Below are 24390 nucleotides of genomic sequence, written 5' to 3'. Positions count from 1 at the left end.
TCATAGTTGCTTGTATTTCCAAGGTTACCTTTTATTCATTTCTATAAAATAAACATAATTATGTTGTAGTTTGTGTCCAGTGATTCAATGTCTTAAGTCTTTGGTTTTTCTTGTCTGTTGTTTCCACTGGTTGTTACACATAGTATCTTCTTTTCTTTGTGTGCTTTTTTGTCTTAGATTATGTGCTTACTCTTCCATTAAAAATGTTTATAGAAATAACTGGTAGCCTAGAAAAATATTACATTCGTCCAGAGAGGATTTTTTTAAAAATTTTATTTATTTATTTATTTATTTATTTATTTATGGCTGTGTTGGGTCTTCGTTTCTGTGTGAGGGCTTTCTCTTGCCCCGTTGTGGCAAGTGGGGGCCACTCTTCATCGCGGTGCATGGGCCTCTCACTATTGCGGCCTCTCTCATTGCGGAGCACAGGCTCCAGATGTGCAGCCTCAGTAATTGTGGCTCATGGGCCTAGTTGCTCCATGGCATGTGGGATCTTCCCAGGCCAGGGCTTGAACCCATGTCCCCTGCATTGGCAGGCAGATTCTCAACCACTGCACCACCAGGGAAGTCCCCAGAGAGGATATTTATTTACTTCTTCCAAGTACAATGGGGCACTTGTGCCTTAGGACCACGTAAATCCAAATTCAACACTTGAGGTTCATTGTACTACCCAGGTGACAAACTCAGAATGAAAGTACATCTGAAAACTAATTTATTCAATTTTTCACTTCTTCTATGCCTGCATACCTTTGTTATGCCAGGTTAAAATTTGGAGAAGTTATTAAAGTCTTCATTTTGTGTGTCAGGGGAGCTGGAAGTTTTTGGACCCCTTACCCTATGACATCACCAGAATGTTAGCTCAGTTTGGTAGCTGTATCTTCTGAATTACTAAATGCTTTGGGGGGTGGGGGGACTGGACTTAACCTCCAAGACCTTGATTTCTTACAGATTTTGGCCTGGAAATTCTTCACGGTCTGGTTATGTCTTTCATGATTTATTAGATGTTTTTATATTTCATCCAGCATTTTTATATATCCTTAGTAGAAGGTTGGCTGAAATTATCTAGTTTACTATGCCTGAAAACAAAGGCCCCAGCTCTAGTGATGTTTAATATATGAAAACATGCAAAGCTCTCACTTGTTCACATATGTTTTAAGGGAATAGGGGAAGTTTTACTCAAGAGGATTGACAAGTTCAGAGAATTTCCAAATATTGCAGTTGATAGTGGGCCAGATAACAAAAGTATTGTACAGTCTATTATAAGGATTTGGCTTTAAGGAAGTTGCCTTTTCTCCGAGTCAGTTCTGAATTCTTGGAGGATTTTCAGCAGAGGTATGGCATAACTAGATTTAGTTTTCTTCTTTAGTGTTGGGAAATTAGAATTGGATTTATCGTAATTCTTACAACAACCTTTGTACTTGACTTATACATAGGCACATTTTGGTTGTTTGTTTTTGTAAGTAGCTGTTTTTAATAATGCTCTAAGCACCAGTACATGAACTCACCATCAAGACAAAATTTAGAACAGAACCCGTATCTAACTATATGATCCTACCCACATTTCATACTGCTCTCAATTGTTTTGTACATCATCATCATTCTTTATCTCTCCTATAGTTTTATTGCAATTATGTACAGTCTTAAAATGTTTAGCTATGTTTAACTTTACAGAAGGAAGATCACACCAATGGAATCTTGTGGTACTTAGATTTTCCTCATTTTATATTTCTAAGATACACTCATTTTTCTGAGTGTTGCTGTAGTTAATTGTTTACTGTTATATGCTATTTCATTGACAGAGTAAACCTTAGTTTATTTATCCACTCTTGGTGTGATTTGCATTGTTTCTAGATTTTTCTATTGGAAATAATTTTGTTATTAACATGGCTTATGTATGGCTCTTAGTGGACCTGTGCAAGAGTGTCTGTGTATGTGTGTGTGGGGGGGAGGGTGGTTTAATGGTGTGAAGATTGTGAATGTTCATTTTTAAGAGATAATATCATTTTTTACTAGTGGTTGCACCATTTTTCAAGCTTATCAGCAATGTGTAAGGGACTTTGTGTAGTTATACATCTACATTCTTTCTAACAATTGACATGGTCATACTTTTTAATCTTTGCAGTGGAATCAGTGTAAAGTGGAATCTCATCGTGGTTTTGATTTATAAGCCTCTTATCACTAAGTGTGTAGTTTCTCTTCATGTTTATTAGCCATACGTGTTTCCTCTTTCTGTGAAAAACCTATTGATGCATTTTACCTGTTTTTGTATTGGATTGTTTGTGGGGTTTTTCTTATTTAATTTCTAGGAGTGCTTAATGTATTCTTGACACTAACTCTTCATCAGTGATCTGAATTGTAACTATATTTTTCCAGTTTATAACTTGTCTTTTCACTGAGTATTAGAAGTATTTTGATATTCAAAAGTTTTTAATATTATTATAGTTCAAATTTTCAATCATTTCAATTGTATTTAATGATTTTTGTTTAGAAATTTTTCCGTATCCCAATATTTAAAAGATATTTAATTACGTTTCCTATTAAGAATTTTTAATTTTTTTGATGTTTAAATCTCTAGTTATACTGGAATTTGTTTTTTTATGGCATGACACATGAATGAAACTTCAGCTTCTTCCATAGATAACCATTTTATCAATGCTAGTTATTGAATAAACCCTTTTCCCCTCACTGATCTGACATGCTACCAGTATAAATAGGTCTTTTCAATGTTTTTTTTAATCAATTTATCTCTTACTACATTAATACTATACTTTTTTAATTGCTAAAGATTCATAATTAATCCTTATACATCTTAGGGCAGGTTTTTCCTCCTTGCTCTTCTTTTTTCAATAGTTGACAAGCTCTTCTTGGTCCTTTATCTGTCATATAAATTTTATAATCATTTTATCATGAACTATGAAAAACCCTGTGGAAATTGATGGGAGGAATCTAATTGAAACTTTGGTTTAAAATTGATTCTTTGTGTTACAAATTCTTTCTAACTCTGACTATACTATGGTTGTCTACTTATTTAGATCTCATTTAGTGTCTCAATAATATTGTATAATTTCCCAGGCTTGCTGATGTTTATTATATATTATGTAATTTTACATATGCGTATATGTAATATATGTGACATCTATATTTATAAGTACTTGATATTTTCTGATATATTTGAAATAGTGTCTTATTGTATTTTCTATTTGTTTGCTTTTGGTATGAAAAACCAGAATTGACCTTTGTATATTAATCTTCCATTCATCCATATTGTTAAATTAGCCTCTATTTATTATTCTGTAGTGTTTAGGGGTTTCTATGTAAATAATCATATTAGTTCAGATAAAGAGAGTTTATTTCTTCCTTTCTAATCCTTATGTATACAGTGTATCTTTATTTTCTTATTGCTCTTGCTAAGACATCAAATATAATGTGGAGAAAAAAGCAATAGCTGTATCTCTTCTTCATTTCTGATTTTAAAGAAAACTTTTCTAATATTTTCCCACTAAGGCCATCCTTTTTATTTTAGAGATACTCTTTATTTGGTTAAGGATATTCTTTTCTCTTCCTAATATACCATGAGTTTTATTTCTAACTGTGAAAAGATATTTTAATCAACTTTTTCTCTGCATCTGAGGTGGCTGTGTAATTTTTAATTTGTTAATGTGGTGAATTAAATTAATAGTTTTGCTATAATGGTTATTTTGGTTTTGTAGTATTTGTTGGGGACCATTCTCTATTTTTAAGGTGTTTGAAAGACTTTGTATAAAAATGGGATTATTTGTTGCTTGAAAGTGTGGTAGAAGTTGCCTGCTAAACCATTTAGAACTGGTGGTTTTAAAAATTGTGTTTAGTGTGTGGGTCTGTGTATGTGTTCTGTTCGTTTTTGTTTAGTTTTGAGAGATTTTAAACTAAACTTCATTTCCTTAAATAGTCTTATAGAGTTACTTCTTGTAAGATCTATTTTTAGTAATTTGTCTATTTTGTCTAAGTTTTAAAAGCTGTTGCATTTGGTTGGTTGATGTATTCTTTGATTATTATTTTTAATCTCTACTTTTCCTGTAGGTATTTTTATCTTCTTTCAATATTATGAGTCATTTTTCTCTTCTCTTTTTCTCCATCAATTTTACTATAGCTTTGCCTATTATATTAGTGATTTTTTTTCCCAAAGAACCAGCCTTTGTCTTTGTTCATCTTCTCTCTTTTACTTTTCTTTTCTATTTCACTGTTTGCACTCTAGTGTTTATTGTCTCTTTTCTTCTTACTTCTTTGGGTTTATTCCAATATTAATGTCCAAAGTTGTAACTTTCCCCTAAAGCAGGCTTTTATTGTATCCAAAGACTTAGATATTTAGTGTTTTCACATAATTAATTTCTAAGAATTTTATAAATTTCATTATAATTTCTTCATAGCTCATGAGATTTTTAGCAGTCTGTTTTTCAAAATTTCCAACTATGATGAATATTTTTTAATTTTTTTGTTATTAACTTTTACTTTAATTGTACTGTGATCAGAGGTCATTATATGTACAGCAGCTTTTTTTTTGCAGTGTGTTGAGGCTTTCCTTATTGGTCAAGTAAATTATCATTTTGGTAAATATTTGTGTGTTGTTGAGGAAAATTAGAATTATTCACAATAGCCATTATATGGAAACAACCTAAGTTTCCATCTATGGATGAATGAATAAAGAAGATGTGGTATATATATATATATATATATATATATATATATTTGAATGATATGAAATATCATTCAGCCCTAAAAAAGGAAGGAAGTCCTGTCACTTGCAACAACATGGATGAACCTGGCAGGCATTATAAGCTGGTGAAATAAGCCAGAGAGAGAAAGACAAATGCATGGTGTCACTTATATCTGGAATTTTTTTTTAAAGCCACACTTATAGAAACAGAAAGTAGAAAGATGGTTTGCCAGGGTCTGGGGTTTGGGGGAAATAGGGAGAGGTTGGTAAAAAGAGTACAGACTTTCAGTTTTAAGATGAATAAGCTGTGAGGATCTAACGTAAAACATGGTGACAATAGTTGATAACACTTTATTGTATAATTGAAATTTGCTAGGAGAGTAGAATTTAAATGTCATCACCCCCCAAAAAGGTAAATATATGAGGTGATGGATGTGTTAATTAAATAATGGGAGGGATCCTTTCAGAGTGTGTACATACATCAAATCATCATGTTGTACACTAACTGTCTTACAATTTTAACTGTCAATTTTGCCTCAATAAAGGTGAAAAAAATTTAAATTAGATATCTTAAATATTGTTTGCAGAATTTCTAAATATCAAACTTGATGATTATTTTTTCTCCTTGATCTGTCAGTAATTGAAAGAGATGCATTGAAATCTGTCATTACAGTGGCAGATTCATCTATTTCTCTCATTTTGTTAAAATTTTTCGTATATTTAGAAGCTATTTTATTAAATTCATAGTTGTTTTAGAATGCTGTGTCTTTTTGAATAATTGAAATGTTTTCATTGATCCTGAACTTCTTTGTTCTTAGTAATTCGCCCCCCCCCGCCTTTTTTTTGCTTAATCTGATTTGTATTTTTTCATGTCTCTGTGATTGATTGCCCCTGAGCTTCAGACCCATTTCTGGAATTAGGCTAGTGGTATCCACGTCACCTAAGCACATGGATTAATAATGGAGGATGGATGTTTTCCAAGAGAAGATTAGAGTTTTTATTAAGTGCACTAAATAATATAACAATCTCTAAACAAAAGCCTATCTTCTTTTTCCGTATCTGGCACTATGTTCTTTGTCCAGGGTCCCTCCTTCTTTGGAATTGGAAACCATATTTAAGTGCTACATGGCCTATACAACTTTCATTTCTGGATCTGCACTGAAGTGGGAGGATCTGAGGCGAGTTGCGGTGAGATCTAGTTCTTTTCCTCCTTGTCGTTTTCCTGAGCTGCAGCAATTAAGACAATAGTGTGCATTGCTCTTCCTGAAGGATTACTCCAGACTCTTGAATTGGGGGAAATAGGACTTTTTCAACTTTAAAAACTGATCATAAAGAAATGTTAGTAATTGACCTCCAAATCCTTCTTGACAGATACCAAGCAGACCTCACTATTTACCTACATTTATATTTAAATAATTTCACTAAATTCTCTATCTAGAACAGTTTTATGTTATCAGTCTAAGAGATCTGAAAAAGTTGTGGATAGCAGAAGTGTGTTAGATCTTTCTATCCAAGTGGGATTCTTACCAGATGACAGATTTCTAGGAGTCTGTCAGCTTTTATGAGCTTCTCCTAAACACACTGATATGCCCTCTGATAGGAAAGGCATGAAGGAAAATAACAGAGATCCCAATTAGGCTGAGACTAAAAGACATGAGCAACAGCCAACCCTCTAGACACCTTGCGTTTAAGATCAAGGCCAACTTCCTCTCATGTTTTAGGTTTCGCACAATCATATGGAGCAAAAGGTTCCGTTTTTTTAAAGCAGAGATCTATAGAGTCAACACAAAGAATTGAAGCAAAAATTGACAAACACAGTATAATCTTTCTCTTTCCTGCAACTTGGGGTTATAAGAGCCACTTCAATAATTTTTTTGCTATTGTGAAAGGTAAATAAATATACGGGAAGTCACTTAAAAAGATCTTATTACCCATCACTACTCATAAATTCATGTTTCTGGATGATAGAAAAATATCATTATGCACTTGTTCCATTTTAAAGCAATCTACATCTATGTTGGAGACTCTGGTCCGTCTATGCAGCCTCTTTCGGCATTTGCTGGACTGTGATTCTGATGTAAAGACATCCTTATCACAAGTCCTTCCCAAGTGTGCTCTCTTTCTTATTGGAAATTGTATGATGAAACCATAAGAAAACCCCAAAGGGGAACACGTCAGCATTTCCCGTATGTAATTAACAAGGTGGCTGCTGTTTAATCTTGAAGAATAGGTGGACTCTGCAGAAGCATGCCTGATTATAGCCAACCCTCTGTGCAGTGATTCACATGCTGAAGACACTTCAAACATTATGAGGTAAGAAGCTGGCACTGTGTCTTACCATGCTCCAATGCTGGTCTTATTTTTACCTCTTTTAAAATAAAGCCCCATGCATAGGACTAAACAGATGTCATGTATCACAACACAGGGTTCATCATATTCCAGGTTTCTGCCTTATTTTTTGGCCCCGGATACTGTGCAGATGTATGAAAAAGGAAGTCAAAATAGAGTTTACTGTGTGTCAATGTGCTTCTCCACTTACTTTCCTGGAGTTCTGTAGGGATAATAGCTGTCTAAATTTAAAAAGCAAGCATACGAGTAACTGATAACTGTTCAGATAGCACCATTCTGACTAACAGCCCCTCAAAACTAAAGACGGCCTTTGTGGTTTGTGAACCTTATTCGTAGACTTTATTTACTGGGGTTTTTCTCCACTAGTCCTAGTGAAAGATTGTGCATGGTTCAGTATGATGTGCTTTTGACTATTGGCAGTATTTTCAAGATGGCTAGGGTTAGTGTTACCATCTTGAACTGTGAACTGTCTATGAGCAGGAACTCAAGTTGTGGTAAGAGATTCAAACTGTCATTGTAAGGGCAATGCCATTGTACCTAACCCAGGTGAACTGTTGGCCCCCAGAGCAAAATAAATACACATAGCTGAAGGTGACTCTACAAAAAGCAAGAAAAGGCTGAGAACTTGTAACATACAGTAAATATAAGATAGATCTTAGTTTCTTAATTTGTAAAATAAGAAAGTTGGATTAGACAGTCTGTTAGCTACTTTGAGCTATAGATAACAATTCAGTCTCTGTTTTTTTCTGTAATTAATGTGTTTGAGTTTGAAGACTAAAATATATGAAACTGATTATTTCCTCCTCAAGAATTGCTCCCAGAAGACCACTCTTAATACCACAAGCTTACCTTTCTATAGATTTAATTTACTAAGTCACTAAAACTGTAGCACTCTTCTGTGTGTGCTATTAAAGATCATAACAATGAACTTTATAATGTGCTGTTTTCCTGTGCTTACCCACACATCAACTTAACTTTGAATTGAATTATATTATAAAGACATTGGATATGGCACATCACTAATGAGCATATTTGTTATTTTTGTAGGGTACTCTCTATCAAGAACTATTACCCTAATACCAGAGTCATCATACAGATACTTCAGTCCCATAACAAGGTATTGTAACATTATAGCCTGTTCAGTCTCCTCCCCTTTTAGTCTGTAGAACTAAATGAACTTAGTTCATCTAAGTAATATTTGAACTTATTACTTTATAACGAGTCTACACACAAAAAGCTTTTGCCAGTGGCAGGTGAAATTTGGAGCCCCATTAAGATTGTTAATTACATAAAAATGTAAATTTGGAAAGAGTTATGTTTACATACTTTAAAAGCTATTGCCTGATGGTCTGGAGTCCAGTCTTTCTGAATCTAGGTGCTGACTGAGATCCTCCCCTTTGGGACATGGACAGGTCTTGGCACACCCTTAAGTACTGGGAGCCACTAAAAATAAAGTAGGCAGATTGGACAATGACAAGGGTTTGAGAAACAACCAAGGGCTAAGGCAGGGTTGAACAATAAGATTCATCTACTACACAAGTCCATTCATTCAAGACAGGGAGAGGTGGCTTTTTTGTCCAATGCACAGAAACCAACACAGTCAAATAAAAGGAAGAAACAAAGGAATATCTTCCAAACAAAAGAACAAGACAAAACCTCAGAAAAAGACCTTAATGAAAAGGATATAAGTTACTTTTCTGATAGAGAGTTTTAAATAACAGTCATAAAGATGCTCACTGAGCTCAGGAGAAGAATGGATGAACAAAGTGAAAATTTCGACAGAGAGATAGAAAATATTAAAAAGTACCAAATTGAAGTCACAGTGCTGAGGAATACAATAACTGAACTGCAAAAAAAAACACAAACAAACAAAAAAAAAACAACATAATAGAGAGGTTCAACAGCAGACCAGTGGAAGTAGAAGAAAGGATCAGCAAACCTGAAGACAGGATATAGAGTGTTGACCTCACATAATCAGAGCAGCAGAAAGAAAAAAGAATGAAAAAGAGTGAAGATAACTTAAAGGGACTTATGGGACAATATCAAGTGGACCAACATTCACATTATAGGAGTCCCAAAAGGAGAAGGGAGAGAGAAATGGGTAGAGAACTGACTTGAAGAAATAATGGCTGTCAACTTTCCTAAACAGATATTCAGATCCACAAAGCCCAGAAAGTTCCAAATAAAAGGAACCCAAAGAGACCCATATCAAGCACATTCTAATTAAAGTGTCAAAAGTTGAGGACAAGGAGAGAATTTTAAAAGTAGCAAGAGAAAAACAACTTGTTACATATAAGGGAACTCCCATAATATTATCAGCAGATTTTCAACAGAAACTTTGCAAGCCAGAAGGCAGTGCCACAATATATTCAAAGTGCTAAAAGGAAAAAAAAAACCTGCCAACCAAGGATACTTTACCCAGCAAAGTTGTCATTCAGAATCAAAGGAATGATAAAGAGGTTTCCAGACAAGCAAAAGTTAAAGGAGTTCATCACCAATAGACAAACCTTACAAGAAATGTTAAAGAAACTTCTTTAAGCTATAATGAAAGGGGTAATTAGTAAAAGGTAAACATATGAAAGTATAAGTCTCATTGGTAAAGGTAAATATATAGGAAAATTCCAAATATTCTAATGTTGTAAAGGTGATAGATTAATCACTTACAAAGCTAGTATGAAGATTAAAAGACAAAAGTAGTAAACAACTACAGTCATTTGTAAAATGATACATAAAATAAAAAGATGTAAATTGTAATATCAAAAATAAAACTTGGGTTGTGGGGATAAAAATATAGAGCTTTTGATGTGATCAAACTTAAGTTATTATCAACTTAAAAGAGACTTGTAAGTTGTTTTATGCAAGCTTCATGGTAACCACAAAGCAAAAATTTATAGTAAATAAGGTAAAGAGAAAGGAATCTAAGCATACTGCTACAGAAAGTCATCAAATCAAAGATGAAGAGAACAAGAGGAGAAGAAAGGAACAGTGGAATTATAAACTTTCAGAAAACACTTGACAAATGGCAGTAAATACATACTTACCAATAATTACTTTAAATATAAATGGACTAAATTGTCTAATCAAAAGACATAGAGTGGCTGAATAGACAAAAAAAATAAGACCCATCTATACGCTGCCTACAAGGAACTTAGATATAAGGACACACACAAACTGAAAATGAGGGGATGGAAAAATAGATTCCATGCCAATGGAAAGCAAAAGAAATCTGGGGAATCTATACTTATATCAGACAAAATAGACTTTAAAACAAAGACTGTAATAAGAGAAAAAGAAGGGCATTACATTATCAAAAGGGTCAATCCCACAAGAGGATATAACATTTGTAAATATTTATGACACCAGCATAGGAGGACCTAAATTTATAAAGCAGATGTTAACAAATCTAAATGGAGAAATAGCAATACAATAATAGTTGGGGACTTTAATACCCTACTTTCTTCAATGGATAGATCATCCAGATAAAAAAATCAACAAGGAAACATTGGCCTTAGACAACATATTATACCTCATGACTTAGACAAATACAGAACATTGCATTCAAAAGCACCAGACTACACAGTCCTCTCAAAAAGTATAAAAAAGAATAAAATCTTGCCATTTGCAACAACACGAGTGGACCTCAACCCCAAGGGCATAATGCTAAGTGAAATGAGTCAGACAGAGAAAAACAAATACCATATGATCTCATTCATATGTTGAATAACAACAAAAAAGAAACCCTGAGCTCATAGATTCACAGAACAGGTTGGTGGTTGCCAGAGGTGGGGGTGGGCAAAATGGGGGAACGGGGACAAAAGGTATAAATTTCTAGTATAAAAGAGTCATGGTGACTATAGTTAATAATACTTTATTTTATATTTAAATGTTGCTAAGGGAATAGAATTTCAAAGTTCCCATCACAAGAAAAAATAACTTGTAATTACAGTAGTGATGGATGTTAACTGGACTTACTGTGGTCATCATTTGACAATATATACAAATACTGAACGTTGTACACCTGAAACTAATAAAATGTTATATGTTAATTGTATTTCAAAAACATAAAACAAGCGAACAAAATGATTGCAAATTCGGGGAACTTTCTTGAGGTATATTTCTTTCTAATCTTTGACTTTCTTTTCTTTTACTGAAGTACAGTTGATTTACAATATTGTATTAGTTTCAGGTGTACAACATAGTGATTCAATATTTTTATAGACTATACTCCATTTAAGTTATTACAAAATAATGGCTATACTTCCCTGTGCTGTACATTATGTCCTTGTTGCTTATTTACTTTATACATAGTAGTTTGTATCTCCTAATCCCCTTCCCCTGTCTTGCCCCTCCCTCTTTCCCTCTCCTCACTGGTAACCACTGGTTTGTTCTCTGTATCCACAAGTCTGTTTCTACTACTTTCTACCATGAAACAGGTGTTTCTGCCAAAGATCCCCAGCTGGAACTGGAATACTGGAGACAACATCATCTGCTTTGCTGAATTAAAGCTCGGATTTATCGCCCAAGGCTGTTTGGTGCCAGGCTTGTGTACCTTTCTAACATCTCTATTTGTTGAGCAAGACAAGAAGGTAACCTTGTAAACTGATGTTCAATCTTGGCTCTATCCCCATGTCCTCATAAATTAATATCATAAATAGAAAATAACAATTGAGGGAAGCAAGAAGGCCCCAAGAAATGAGATTTGACTTCTACTTGAGCTGGGAAGGGATTGAGACATCTAGATTGAAGTCCCAAGTACCACACTGACCTTGAAGAAGTTGTTTATCTTATTGTTGCCTAAGAATACCTGCAAAATAGAAATCATAACCCAGGGCTTCCCTGGTGGCGCAAGTGGTTGAGAGTCCTCCTGCCGATGCAGGGGACATGGGTTCGTGCCCCGGTCCAGGAAGATCCCACATGCCACGGAGTGGCTAGGCCCGTGAGCCATGGCCACTGAGCCTGCATGTCCGGAGCCTGTGCTCCGCAACGGGAGAGGCCGCAACAGTGAGAGGCCCACGTACTGCAAAAAAAAAAAAAAGAAATCATAACCCTGCTTCCTCCCAGCAATCCATGACGTTATGACAGTAAATGTATTCATAAATGTAGAAGCACTTTGAGTTATTGAAGGTAGAAATATAAATAAAGGTTATGTTATTAGTGGAGAAATCATACATTTAAATATATGTTAAATACCAAGTAATTGAAATAATAATTAATTATATTCATTAAAGAGAAATAATATTACAAATAATATTAAAATCTAATTTTCCGGGTCATTTTGGGATATTCTATGCAGTAATAATAATAGTAGCCACATGTTGAATGCCTACTGTGTCATGCATTTTAAGTACATTGTGTTTCCCTCAATATTTCAAGGTAGTATCCCAGTCATGGATGCTAACTAATAGTAAGTTAGTAAGTAGCAGATGTAGAATTGTCTGACTTTCAGTCTCACCACTATGCTCTGTGCCTCTGGCTGTTAGACATCTTCTCCCAGTCTTCTACATCAGGTCTTTTGATACCTTTGTTTGAGACAAAATAAATGGCTAAATGGACTACTGGGATGAAATACTGTAGCACATAGTATGCCTTCCAAATGCCATTCCCTGTGAAATGCTCTGGGAAAGATGTTCTAACTCTCAGCTGGGCCTGGTATCCTACTGTCCAAAGCCTCTCCAGAGAGAGTCACCTTTCTCTCCATTTAATTATGCGTCCACATTTGCCTCTTCTTATACCCAGTTTTCTTCTTGGCTTCTCTTTGCACTTTATTTCCTTTGTCCAGTAAATTTTAAAAAATCTGTACACCTTTTCTAGTCCCTTCCTTGGTGCTGTTAAGGAAAAGCAAAAGAGGTAAAGATTCAAGAGATACTCTGGTCAGCAAAATGCTAACTGGAAACCACAGCATTCTCTAGTAATTCCCCCTGTGAATGTGAGGAGATGCCATATACAGAGAAATAAAATCGACCATCAGGCAGTAGGAATGAGCCTTGGTGACGATACAGCGAACATGCTTTAACCTTCACTTAGTGGTCACTGTGTGTAGCCCAGGAAATGGCTTGTGAGGACATTGCCTGTGTGTTGTAAGCTTAGAAAGTGCAGGATAACTGCAATATGTGTTGTGAGGATTGTGATTTTTAATCTCTGTGTCTAGAGAAAATAGAGTGTGAACTCTATATGAAAACTTTGTCTCCTTCATGGAAATATAGAAGGTAAGAGATGTACAACCTGCCCTGTTGTGGTTTTATTGCTGTTGTTGTTTGTTGGGTTTGGGGTTTTTTTTTTTTTTTGATTGTTTGTTTATCTAAAGTTGGAACCTCCTCAGTGATGATGGTCACCTGTCAATATTCATAACGTGGCTTTTGGAAGATAGGAATTAAGAGAGATTTGTGGTCATGATAAGTTTTTGGTTGGGGGGAGTGAAGTCTGAAACTCTCAGAAATTCTAAACAGGGCAAGATTTTTTCATGTTGTACTCTGCTCTGATGATTTAGATTCTGTAATTAGTTAAATTAATTAACTAAAATTAATTTAGTTACTTAAACCTATTAACTTAGGTTTAACTATCAGGATGCTAGTGTCTTATGTCCAATTTTGTTCAGATTAGGCACTTAAACTTTCTCTGTCAGTTTCTGCATCTATGAAATAAGACTTGCTAATCTACTCATAACCTGATTTTTTCCAGGTATTGAGTGAATATTTGTAAAACTTCTGGGCAGTCAGATTAGAAAGCCTTGGGTCAATGCCATGTATTCTGACTCTGTTGATCTATGTTGATTATATGGTGAGAAATCGTAGTCTGAGGAGCATCTCCAGTTGGTTCTAGGCACAGAGAATTGCCTTAAGCTTAAATTTAGATTAGATCTAATCTAACTGATTTATTCATGCTCCCGATTCTACTATCCAAATCCAAAATCCATCTTGTCATCCTGTTTCCCATTCTGATTTTTAAAAAACCGACTCAGGTCCATCCACCTCACTACAAGTAACTCAATTTTGTTTCTTTTTATGGCTGAGTAATATTCCATTGCATATATGTGCCACATCTTCTTTATCCATTCATCTGTTGATGGACACTTAGGTTACTTCCATGTCCTGGCTATTGCAAATAGTGCTGCAATGAACATTGTGGTACATGTCCCTTTTTGAATTATGGTTTTCTCAGGGTATATGCCCAGTAGTGGGATTGCTGGGTCATATGGTAGTTCTATTTTTAGTTTTGTCTAGAGTCTGTCATACAGAGTGAAGTAAGAAAGAGAAAAACAAATACCGTATGCTAACACATATATATGGAATCTAAAAAAAAAAAATGGTTCTGAAGAACCTAGGGGCAGGACAGGCAGGACAGAAATAAAGACGCAGACATAGAGAATGGACTTGAGGACACGGGGAGGGGGAAGGGTAAGCTGGGATGAAGTGAGAGAGTGGCATGGACATATATACACTACCAAATGTAAAATAGATAGCTAGTGGGAAGCAGCCACATAGCACAGGGAGATCAGCTCGGTGGTTTGTGACCACCTAGAGGGAGGGTGGGAGGGAGACGCAAGAGGGAGGGGATATGGGAATATATGTATATGTATAGCTGATTCACTTTGTTATACAGCAGAAACTAACGCACCATTGTAAAACAATTGTACTCCAATAAAGATGTTAAAATAAATAAAAAGTAAGTCTTTATTTCAAAAAAAAAACTGACTCAGGACATCATCTCTATGGTTATTTTTTACCCTCTTGCAAAACCTGGAACATTTGGATTAGCAGCACTAAGCCAGTTTCTTTGGTCACGAGGACATCGTGACTTGAACTGCACCGGGAGAGGACTTTAAGAAAGGGGGGAAATGCAAGAGAGTCAGCTGCATCTTGAGACAGTGATGAGGTGTATTGGAAAGAGGTGGTCCTTTTTATTAGCAGGGCACAATTTTTTTGTTTGTGTGTTTGTTTTTGTTTTGTTCTTCCTAAACCACAAGATGGCCATCTGAGGAGTGTTTCTGAACTGGCCTTAACTCTCCACTGCCATGGTGTTTCTGAGTTCCTAGGAATTCCAGGCTTTCATTGGAGATTGTGGGCTTTAAGGGGCCAGTCGTGCCTTATCAGAGCAGCGTGGTGGTGATTCTTATGGCTGTGGATGGAGGAGGATGAGGAGGATGCAAATAGAGCAAAACAGAATCCCTGGGGGTCTTACACAGACGTCAGAGATGAGTTACTCAGCAACATCTGGTCCCCCGCCCCCCAGTTAGACAACATTTAGCTTTTTATGAGAGAAATCCTTTTGTCACATCCCCCATTTCTCTAGAAGCCTACCACTGCCCTGATTCTTACGTTCTCATTTCCATTGATCAGGATGGCTTTTTGAGTTTATTTAAACCAAGAAGGGTTCTGATACTGAGCAGAAGTCATGAATATTTTCATCTTTGTGGTATATGGTTAGGCAATGAGTAGAAAACTAATATGTTCTTTAAAAAAATCTTAAACAGCCATATCTAAGGGGGAGACAAGTTAGATTCCACATTATTCTTACCATCTTATTGTTCCTGACTCAAAAACCAGTCTACCTTGCTGAAATTATTGAAAGAAGAACTGATTTCCAGCAGGAGGCGTGGATGCCATCTGGGGAGGAACTAAGTCGTGACGCTCCTACTTCATTCTGGAAATAGTTGAGATGTATGTTAGAGTTTTTGTTCTTCCTTTGACATTTCTCTAGTTAAGCACGAGGACAAATCTCCTTTCTGGAACCTGAATGCAATGGGTACTGGTTTGGTGCTGAGCAGAATACACAATTTGTATATTGAATATCCCATTTTCCACATCACTGTGCCTCATGTGGTCTGACTGTGTGTTCCAGGTCTGCCCTAAAGAGCCCTGGCAGAAACATTTCTTTAGCGGCCTGAAGAACAAAATCCTGACTCAACGCCTCTCTGATGACTTTGCTGGAATGAGCTTTCCTGATGTTTGCCGGTAAGTTAAGGGAAACACTTTCCTCATTTTCGTGCAATGCATTCTTTCCCCAGTGTTCACAAAGGGCTCACTGTAGACCAGGCTCAGGGACAAACACAGAAGGTATAAGGATGAATAAGTCTGAGTGTCTGCAGCCTGGAGGTTTACAGTCTGTGTGGGACAGGTTCATCTCTGTCCCAGTTGGTGCACTGGCTCTGCGTTACTCCAGGATGGATTCACTTTCAAGTGAACATTCCATATTTGAGAGGCTCTCCCTCTGCGGAGGGGGTGGTGTCCTCCCAGGCACAGAGCACAGAGTGTCCATCGTATTATTGTGAACTGGTGCTCCGCTGTCCTCTCTTGCCTCACAATTGCTTGTCTTCCTTCCCAGGCTCTGCTTTGTGAAGATGCACCTCATGCTGATAGCCATCGAACACAAGTCCGTGTGTCACGGTTACTGGTACCAACGAGACTTCAAATTGCTTCAGAGTCTTTGAGGGGAATCTTTATGATTAAGATTTTTCCAAACATACAGCCGTAACTAAGCTTTTTGCTATTTGTTGAGAGCCAGCCTCAGGCTCCAAGGCACCCAGGCTGCTGTGGTGCATTTAATACTGTCTCTAATGATTGAGGTTAGAATGGTTACCCTAGTGGGTGGGCAGGAGCTCTGCCTTTGTTCCTATGGCCTTGCCCCAATTGTGTCTCATGATCAGGAGACAGAAGAAATGGTCACCTTCTCAGATCTGTTCCTTGGTATATTACCAGATCTTGTAAGTCTTGACCATGAAACCATACCATGAAATAGAATTATTTGTGGTAAAAATATTCCCACAAACTCTAGCCTTAGAAACTAATCCACAAAATATGGAAAAATGGGAATTTGGCCTGCTGGGAAAAGTGTGCTGTTGATAAAGGAAAGAAATAACCTATCAGACCATCAGCATTTCCTGAAAATGCATACTGAGTAATATAAGAAGTAAGAGAAGTTATCATATAATAAAAAAGAAAGTCCAGAATCAGCCACAGTGATATAGAGATAAAAGATGCTGAAAAATAAAAAGTGAGGCTTAAGTGGGATGGGGAACAAGAAACACTTACGTTGGCTTCTGTGTTTTTTAGTGGAAAACTACCTTGAATTAAATTGGAATCAATAGACTAGATTCTGATCCTGATTATGAATTGCCAGCCCAGTGGCCGTAGAGAAGCGTCCATCACCTGTCAAAGGAGGCAGTCACATTAATTAATCCCTAAGACCCCTTCCAGCTCGAAGACTGACATTACCAGGAACCCTAAAATCATAGAGAAACAGTCAAAATTCAATAATTTTGAATGATATCAGAGGGACTACAAAGTATACGAAAGGCTAGAAAGAAGAAACAGTGTGTCAGTTAGGATGTAGAAGGTATGTGAGCCAAAGGGGTCAGTGGGATACAGTACAGAGCAAGTGCTTAAGGAGAGTAAAGAATAGTGCCATGTGGCTGGCTGAATCTTATTTAACAATTCTGCTGTGCTCATGGAAATCTCGAAATCGAAACCCATGTACAAGTGCCCTTTCTACTGGAAATAGGTGAGAGTAAAGAGGATGGTATCTTAGCCTCACGAGCCAGGTAGTTTGGGTTTCAGACCAGCCCGAAACTTGATCAGGTTTTAACATTTTTGGCCTTCAGTGACCTGGATTATGCATCAGAATTATTTGCAAAGTTTGAAAAACATAGAATTCAAAACCTCACTTTGGACTTTATAAAACCAAAATCTGTGAATTTTTTTGAGTCCCCGTGATATAGTCATTTTATTCACTGGCATTCAGAAACTGTTATACCAAATGCTCTTAATGTCCTTTCCACATTTAACATCCTAGATTTCTATAAACTTTATTAGAATGACTGTCAGGACATTGTGGACCAGAAACATGAATAAGCAACTAAGTTCTACATATATTCAAGAATTTCTGGTGCTGTTTACTACCTAGCATACATCTACCTCCAATAAAAGAGGCAGCTGCTCCAACATAGATTTAATTTTGGTTTCTCACCAAAGAGTCAGATGCATGAAAAGAATTAAATCCTGATTTGGCAAAGATACTGGTAAGAGCAATCTTACATGATTGCTACTTCATGACCGACACTGCTGTCGGCACTTCACTTACATTAACTCCCGAATCCTCCCGACAGTGCTGTAAGAAGGGTACAATTAGCCCCATTTGTACAGAGGAGAAGCCAAGAAAAGTTACATAATTCCCCCAAGCTTGCACCACACCCAGGGGCCAAGCGAGAATGTGAGTTACTCTGGGGGCACTTCTGATCACCAGGCTATGCTAAGTCCACCACAGTCACTGTACACGGAAGGAAGTAGGGCATCTCAAAGCTAGGCTTCAGGCAAGTATATTGAAAAACTAGGGGAAAACCTATTTTTTCCTCACCTTTTATTTTTTCTTCTAATTGATGCACTTGACTAGACTCTTAAGATGTGCAAAAGCTCTGGATAATCCTCAGGATCTGTCTTAGGGAATAATTTGTCGCCCGGTAAGAGGTGAAGCTGGATCTGACCCCAGTCAAAGAATGTTCTGAGTTAGTTCCAGTGGCCTGCGTTCTCTAGTAGAGCAGCTGGCTGTGATTCATGAAGGGGGCGGGGGGAGGATCAAGCCATAACTTCTTTGAAAGATGTTCACCTCTTCTTTCAAATGCAACCAGAGAAGTTATTACGACAGTGTCTTCATAACTAAGCATTTAACGTGAGTTCAGAGGACCCTGCCTTTAAAAAAAAAGGAGGTATGAAGATACAATGTAAACATATGCTTGTTAGGTAGTGAATATCAACTGATGATACTGGGGCAGGGGAGGCACAAATCCATGTCTTTTCCTTTTCAAAGTTAAAAACAGTGATTCCAATGACATGTTAGTGTCAGTCAGTCAGTACTCAGAAAGTGACACACGATGTCTCATGCAGTCATCTGCTTGAACTCAGCTCTTCAGCATCTTTTGCTCTTGGCATAGAGCTGAAGATCTCTTGTTGCACAAGCTCTTTGTTTTTGTAAGGCTCTGACACCTGCACGTTACTTTGGAATATCCTAACAACAGACTAAGCTTTGCCCAAAGGAAGACTTGATGTCTTTCCAGTGTGCATACGAAAGGAGGGGTGTGTTTTAAAGGAGGAAAGAAGTACTTTGATCACCCACAAACGAAGCGAGAGAAGGTATAGGGTTGTAAGACCTCACCATGCTGGAGGTCTGAATGAAAGGAAATGAAAGCGGGAGATCCTGACCAGCAGGGAGAAATGTGAGGAACTCAGATAGTCATAGTGGAGCACCCTATCAAAAAATATCATGGATGAAGTTTATAAGGCAGCGTTTTCCAACACACAAAACCATAATAAAATAGACAATCAAAATATTCAAGTAGTGTAGAAATAGAAACAATTCATGTGGTTCCTGCTGTCAAAAATCTTGCAGTCAAGATACACAAAACTGAAGTCAGAGATAAACAAGTTCAAAAATTGTATAGGCAACTAAAAGGAACTTTTGAATCCAGCTAGTTAATTAGATGAATTTAATTTTAAAGGACAAATAGCCTAAGGCTTAGTACACCACTAGGATGACCGGAAGACTAGCAACCGTGAGGCCTTGGCCTGTTTGGCCTTGGGTAGCTTAAGTTAGCAAGGCTTCCTGCATCTGAATTGGTTTGACCATTTCTGATGCAGGACACAGTCCAGGGAGCGTATGCAGCTCAGCAGTTGGGTTATGACCTGGACCCCCTCAGTATATTCAGCAGCAGTCAATGAATTAAATGTAGTCAGATTCACATTTTCTACTGTAAATTTTGGCAGTAAAAAGAGATTGAGTCCTATTAACTCTGCAACTTAGAGAATCCTTTGGTAAAAACAGATATTGCCCCAGAAATTGGAGGGGAAAATTACTGTATTATTTTCTGTTTCCAGTGGGCTGATACTAAATCCACCTGCTCAAGTTAAGCTCCGTAAGAACACACTAGGATTCTTTATTGCTGAATCTGCAAAGGATGTCAGAAGGTAATATTTTTTTTATTACTTTAACGGGGAGAAAGTCCTAAAGTGAATACACCTTAATGGCAGGCAGACTGAGTCAGCCCCGTGTTTCCTTAGCGTGAAGCCTCACATAAGTCATTCTTGATTTGCTTTCATTGTCCAGAGCCTTCTTTTACTGTGCCGTCTGTCACAGTGATGTGTATACTCCCGAGCTAATTGGAAAATGTAGCTGCGAAAGCAAGAATCCTCGACACAGGACAGGTAACTGCGCTTTCTGTCTGGCTGTCCTCAGCCCAGCTTCTGGGGGTGTGGCCAAGGAAAGGGGAGGGACTCTATCTCTTAAAAGACAGTGTCCACTTGAACTTGGCCAAGAAGTGGCAGATGCTTCCCCACTGGGCATCCAAGACCTGAGAATCAGTCTTTTAGAGCTGGAAGAAACCTTACAGTTCTCTAGTTCAATCCCTTCACGGGCCATGCAAATGAGCTCCGAAAGAGATTTAGTAATTTTGTCCAAAGTCACATAGCCAGCTGGAGGCACCTTCCAAGTCAATCCCAGACATGTTGATGATTAGCCTGTTGCTTTTTCTCTACGTCACGCAGGTCTTCCCACCTTCAGTCTAAAAGTTCAGCCTGTATCTGACTGCTTCGTTGGGTATGAGGATACCCCCTCGTGACCATTTCTATTTTTTAAAATTTTATTGGGATGTCTTTGACATACAACATTGTATGAGTTTAAGGTGTACAACATGATTTTTTTTTTTTTTTTTTTTTGCGGTACGCGGGCCTCTCACTGTTGTGGCCTCTCCCGTTGCGGAGCACAGGCTCTGGACGCGCAGGCTCAGCGGCCATGGCTCACGGGCCCAGCCGCTCCGCGCCATGTGGGATCTTCCCAGACCGGGGCACGAACCCGTGTCCCCTGCATCGGCAGGCGGACTCTCAACCACTGCGCCACCAGGGAAGCCCTGTACAACATGATTTGGTACATTTATATTGCAATACGATTGCCATTGTAGCATTAGCTAACACCTCTGTCACCAGCATAAGTATCATTTCTTCTAGTGTTGCAAACAAAACCATTCCTTGAGTACTCTTTTCCTTAATGGATTGTAAGGAGCTTACAATGTACTCATTCTGGCACAGTGATGAAGAAATGAAACTTCCCCCTTTGCTCAAGCTGAACTCGGTAGCTCACCAACAACCCTGACCACTCAAAGCAGGAAGAGAAAAGTTATTTCGAGCATTCATGATAACTTAGTCACTTCTGGTTTGAAACTTAGTCTCTTCCAGGTATGTTAAGGTTGTTTGGGTAAAATCCCAGTGTTTCAGCATTTAAACTTAATTCAGAATTTGAATTTACTCTCAGGGCTCTCCTTCTCTCTAAGGTTCTTCTCTTCTCCCCGGTAGTATTCTATCTAAATGCAGGAGAAAACTTGCCTAACCACATGGTATTCTCGTAGTGGACAGCCAAGCATCCTTTCATGAGAGTCCCCCTTACTGGTTCCTGAGGTCTGTAAGTGTCAACTTCTGTGACCTCTGCATTGGCAACCAGTGACTCTGTTCCTCCTGGATTTAGGTCACCTCCTGTTGTTTGTTACTGAAATCCATCGTCCCTGCCATTGCCTCTGGTCTTTTTTTTCAGATAGAATTTTCTTTCTTAAAAAAATTTATCTATTTTTTGTTGAAGTATAGTTGATTTACAATGTTGTGTTAGGTTCAGGTGTACAGCAGAGTGATTTAGTTATATATATATATGCATGTATATATATATTATTTTCCCATATAGATTATTACAGAATATTGAGTATAGTTCCCTGTGCTATATAGTGGGTCCTCGTTTATCAATTTCATATATAGTTGTGTGTATATGTTACTCCCAAATTGCTAATTTATCTCTCCCCCCTACCTTTCCCCTTTGGTAACCATAAGTTTGTTTTCTGTGTCTCTGAGTCTGTTTCTGTTTTGTAAATAAGTTCATTTGTATCATTTCTTTAGATTCCACATATAAGTGATATCATAAGATATTTGTCTTTCTCTGTCTGACTTACTTCACTTAGTACAACAATCTCTAGGTCCATCCATGTTGCTACAATTAGCATTATTTTGGGGTTTTTTATGGCTGAGTAGTATTCCATTGTCTATATATACCACATCTTCTTTACCCTGTCATCTGTCAGTAGACATTTACATTGCTTCCATGTCTTGGCTATTGTAAATAATGCTGCAGTGAACATTGGGGTGCAGGTATCTTTCTGAATTATGGTTTTCTCTGGATACATGCCCAGGATTGGGATTGCTGGATCCTATGGTAACTGTGTTTCCTTTTTGAGGAACCTCCATACTGTTCTGCATAGTGGCTGCACCAATTTACATTCCCACCAGCAGTGCAAGAGGGTTCCCTTTTCTCCACACCCTCTCCAGCATTTATTATTTGTAGACTTTTTGATGATGGCCATTCTGACCAGTGTGAGGTGGTACCTCATTGTAGTTTTTAGCCTCTGGTCTTGAGGTCTGCAAAGTCCCCTTTTCCTTCACTCTTAGTCTTTTTATTCCATATGTTATTTTGGTCTCTCTGCTCTGTGGGATTTGTCAGTCTCCCCACATTCGTAGGTGTGCATGTCAGGATGTGGGAACCTAGGTGGTGCCCTCAGGCCATCTTCTGCTTCAACACACACATGCCGCCATCTGCCCTTCTCTAGTCATCTTTCACTGTTACTAAATACTCCTCTAAGTGTGCCCACCAGGATCCATATGAAGAGGGTTTTCCTATGGATTTGCTCCCCTTACACACCATAAAATTATCCTGTGTTCCTTGTCTCACCACCTCTCACCTTCCTGAGACACCAGGTTTGTGTGTTGGTTGGGAGGGACTAAGTGTTTTCTCAGGGGTCCAGGCTCTGTCATTTTTGGGTGATAGCTTTATCGAGATATAATTCAAATACTATGAAGTAAATACCAAATCCTTTTAAAGGGTCCAGCAATTCAGTGGGTTTTAGTATATCAGCAGATTTATGCAACCATCACCACAGTCAATCTTAGGACATTTCCATACCTCAAAAGGAAGCTCCATACCCAGCAGCAGTCATTCCCTGTCCTCCTCTTCCTGCACCCCTGGCAACCACTAGCCTACTTTCTGCCTCTACAGATTTGCCTCTTCCGGCCACATCACAAAGAGGGGGTGATACAGTACGTGGCCTTTTGCATCTGGCTCCTTTCACATAGCCATGTTGTAGCATGTATCAGTACCTCACTTCTTTCCATGGGTGAATAATGTTCCATTGTGTGGATACACTTCCTTTTGTTTACTCATTCATCTGTCAGTGGACACTTGGATTGTCTCCAACTTTTGGATATTGTGGATAATGTTGCTATGGATATTGGCACAGAGATATCTGTTTGAGTTCCTCTTTTAATTTTTGTGTATACATCTAGAAGTAGAATTGCTATATCAAATATTAAGTCTCTGTCTAATTTTTTGAGGAACCACCATACTGTTTTACACAGCAGCTGCATCATTTTACGTTCCTACCAGCAGTGCACAAGAACAAGGGTTCCCATTTCTCCACATGCTAACCAACGCTTATTATTTTCCTTTTTTTAAAAAAAATAATAGCTGTTCTAATGAGTGTAAAGTGGTATCTTATTGTGATTTTTAACTTAATTTCCCTAATGGCTACAGATGTTGAGCATCTTTTAATAAGGATCTTATTAGCCATTTGTATATCTTCTTTGAAGAAATGTCTATTCAAATCCTCTGCCCATTTTTAAATTGGGCTATTGTCTTTCTATTATTAAGTTGCATTAGGTCTTTAAATATCCTAGATACATGTCCCTTATCAGAGATGTGATTTGCAAATATTTCCTCCCATCCTGTGGTTTGGCTTTTCATTTTCTTCAAGTAATTTGAAGCACAAACTTTTCGTTATAGCACCTCTGGACACCAGGGGTGGTATTGTCGTTTCTTGTTGGATTAATGGTTAGTGGCTTGGCTGGACTATTTCACTGAAATCTATTTCCCCTGCAGTGTGAAGCCTCTGGTGTTGCCCATCAGAGAGTATAGCCTTGGGATGCACATAGTCACCCTGGGATGACAGTGGTTTTAACTGGGCTCTTTTTAATTGTCTCCTTTCCTGACTCTCTGTTAAGCTCTCTGCCTCTGTTGGTATCACACCCAGCTCTTAGGCTACACTCATTGGCTGCCCGTGACTCTTATTATTTTTGACAATACTCTGAGGCAGATATTGCTTTACAATATTATCCAATTAAATTTGAACCCCTTTGCAGGAGTAGTTTCTGAGGCTAGTCTGAGGTTTGTTCTGACCCTGAGAGAGCACTTATTACGTCTTTTTCCTGGTTCACTGTGGTAAATTCTGGCCCATGGTTTACCTTGTTGTTCTCATGGAGCTACCAGCATCCACTTAA

At 37.7% G+C, this 24390-nt stretch overlaps 1 protein-coding gene across 1 annotated transcript in view; it reads left to right on the top strand.

Annotated features, from left to right (window-relative positions):
* Nucleotides 1-24390, top strand: part of KCNU1 (potassium calcium-activated channel subfamily U member 1) — a gene marked incomplete at both ends in the record, with an annotated part of 136943 nt that overhangs the window by 35903 nt on the left and 76650 nt on the right. The window contains 9 exons of the mRNA XM_079726827.1: nt 5776-5881; nt 6924-7006; nt 8090-8159; nt 11476-11628; nt 15881-15993; nt 16364-16432; nt 19906-19995; nt 20135-20232; nt 20572-20623. Of these exons, the coding sequence (XP_079582953.1) occupies nt 5776-5881; nt 6924-7006; nt 8090-8159; nt 11476-11628; nt 15881-15993; nt 16364-16432; nt 19906-19995; nt 20135-20232; nt 20572-20623 (834 nt within the window). The remainder of the gene's footprint in view (nt 1-5775; nt 5882-6923; nt 7007-8089; nt 8160-11475; nt 11629-15880; nt 15994-16363; nt 16433-19905; nt 19996-20134; nt 20233-20571; nt 20624-24390) is intronic.

The sequence above is a fragment of the Hyperoodon ampullatus genome, assembly GCF_949752795.1.
Source record: "Hyperoodon ampullatus genome assembly, chromosome: 20".
In the NCBI taxonomy this organism is placed as follows: domain Eukaryota; kingdom Metazoa; phylum Chordata; class Mammalia; order Artiodactyla; family Ziphiidae; genus Hyperoodon; species Hyperoodon ampullatus.
This window is presented reverse-complemented; position numbering and strand designations above follow the sequence as displayed.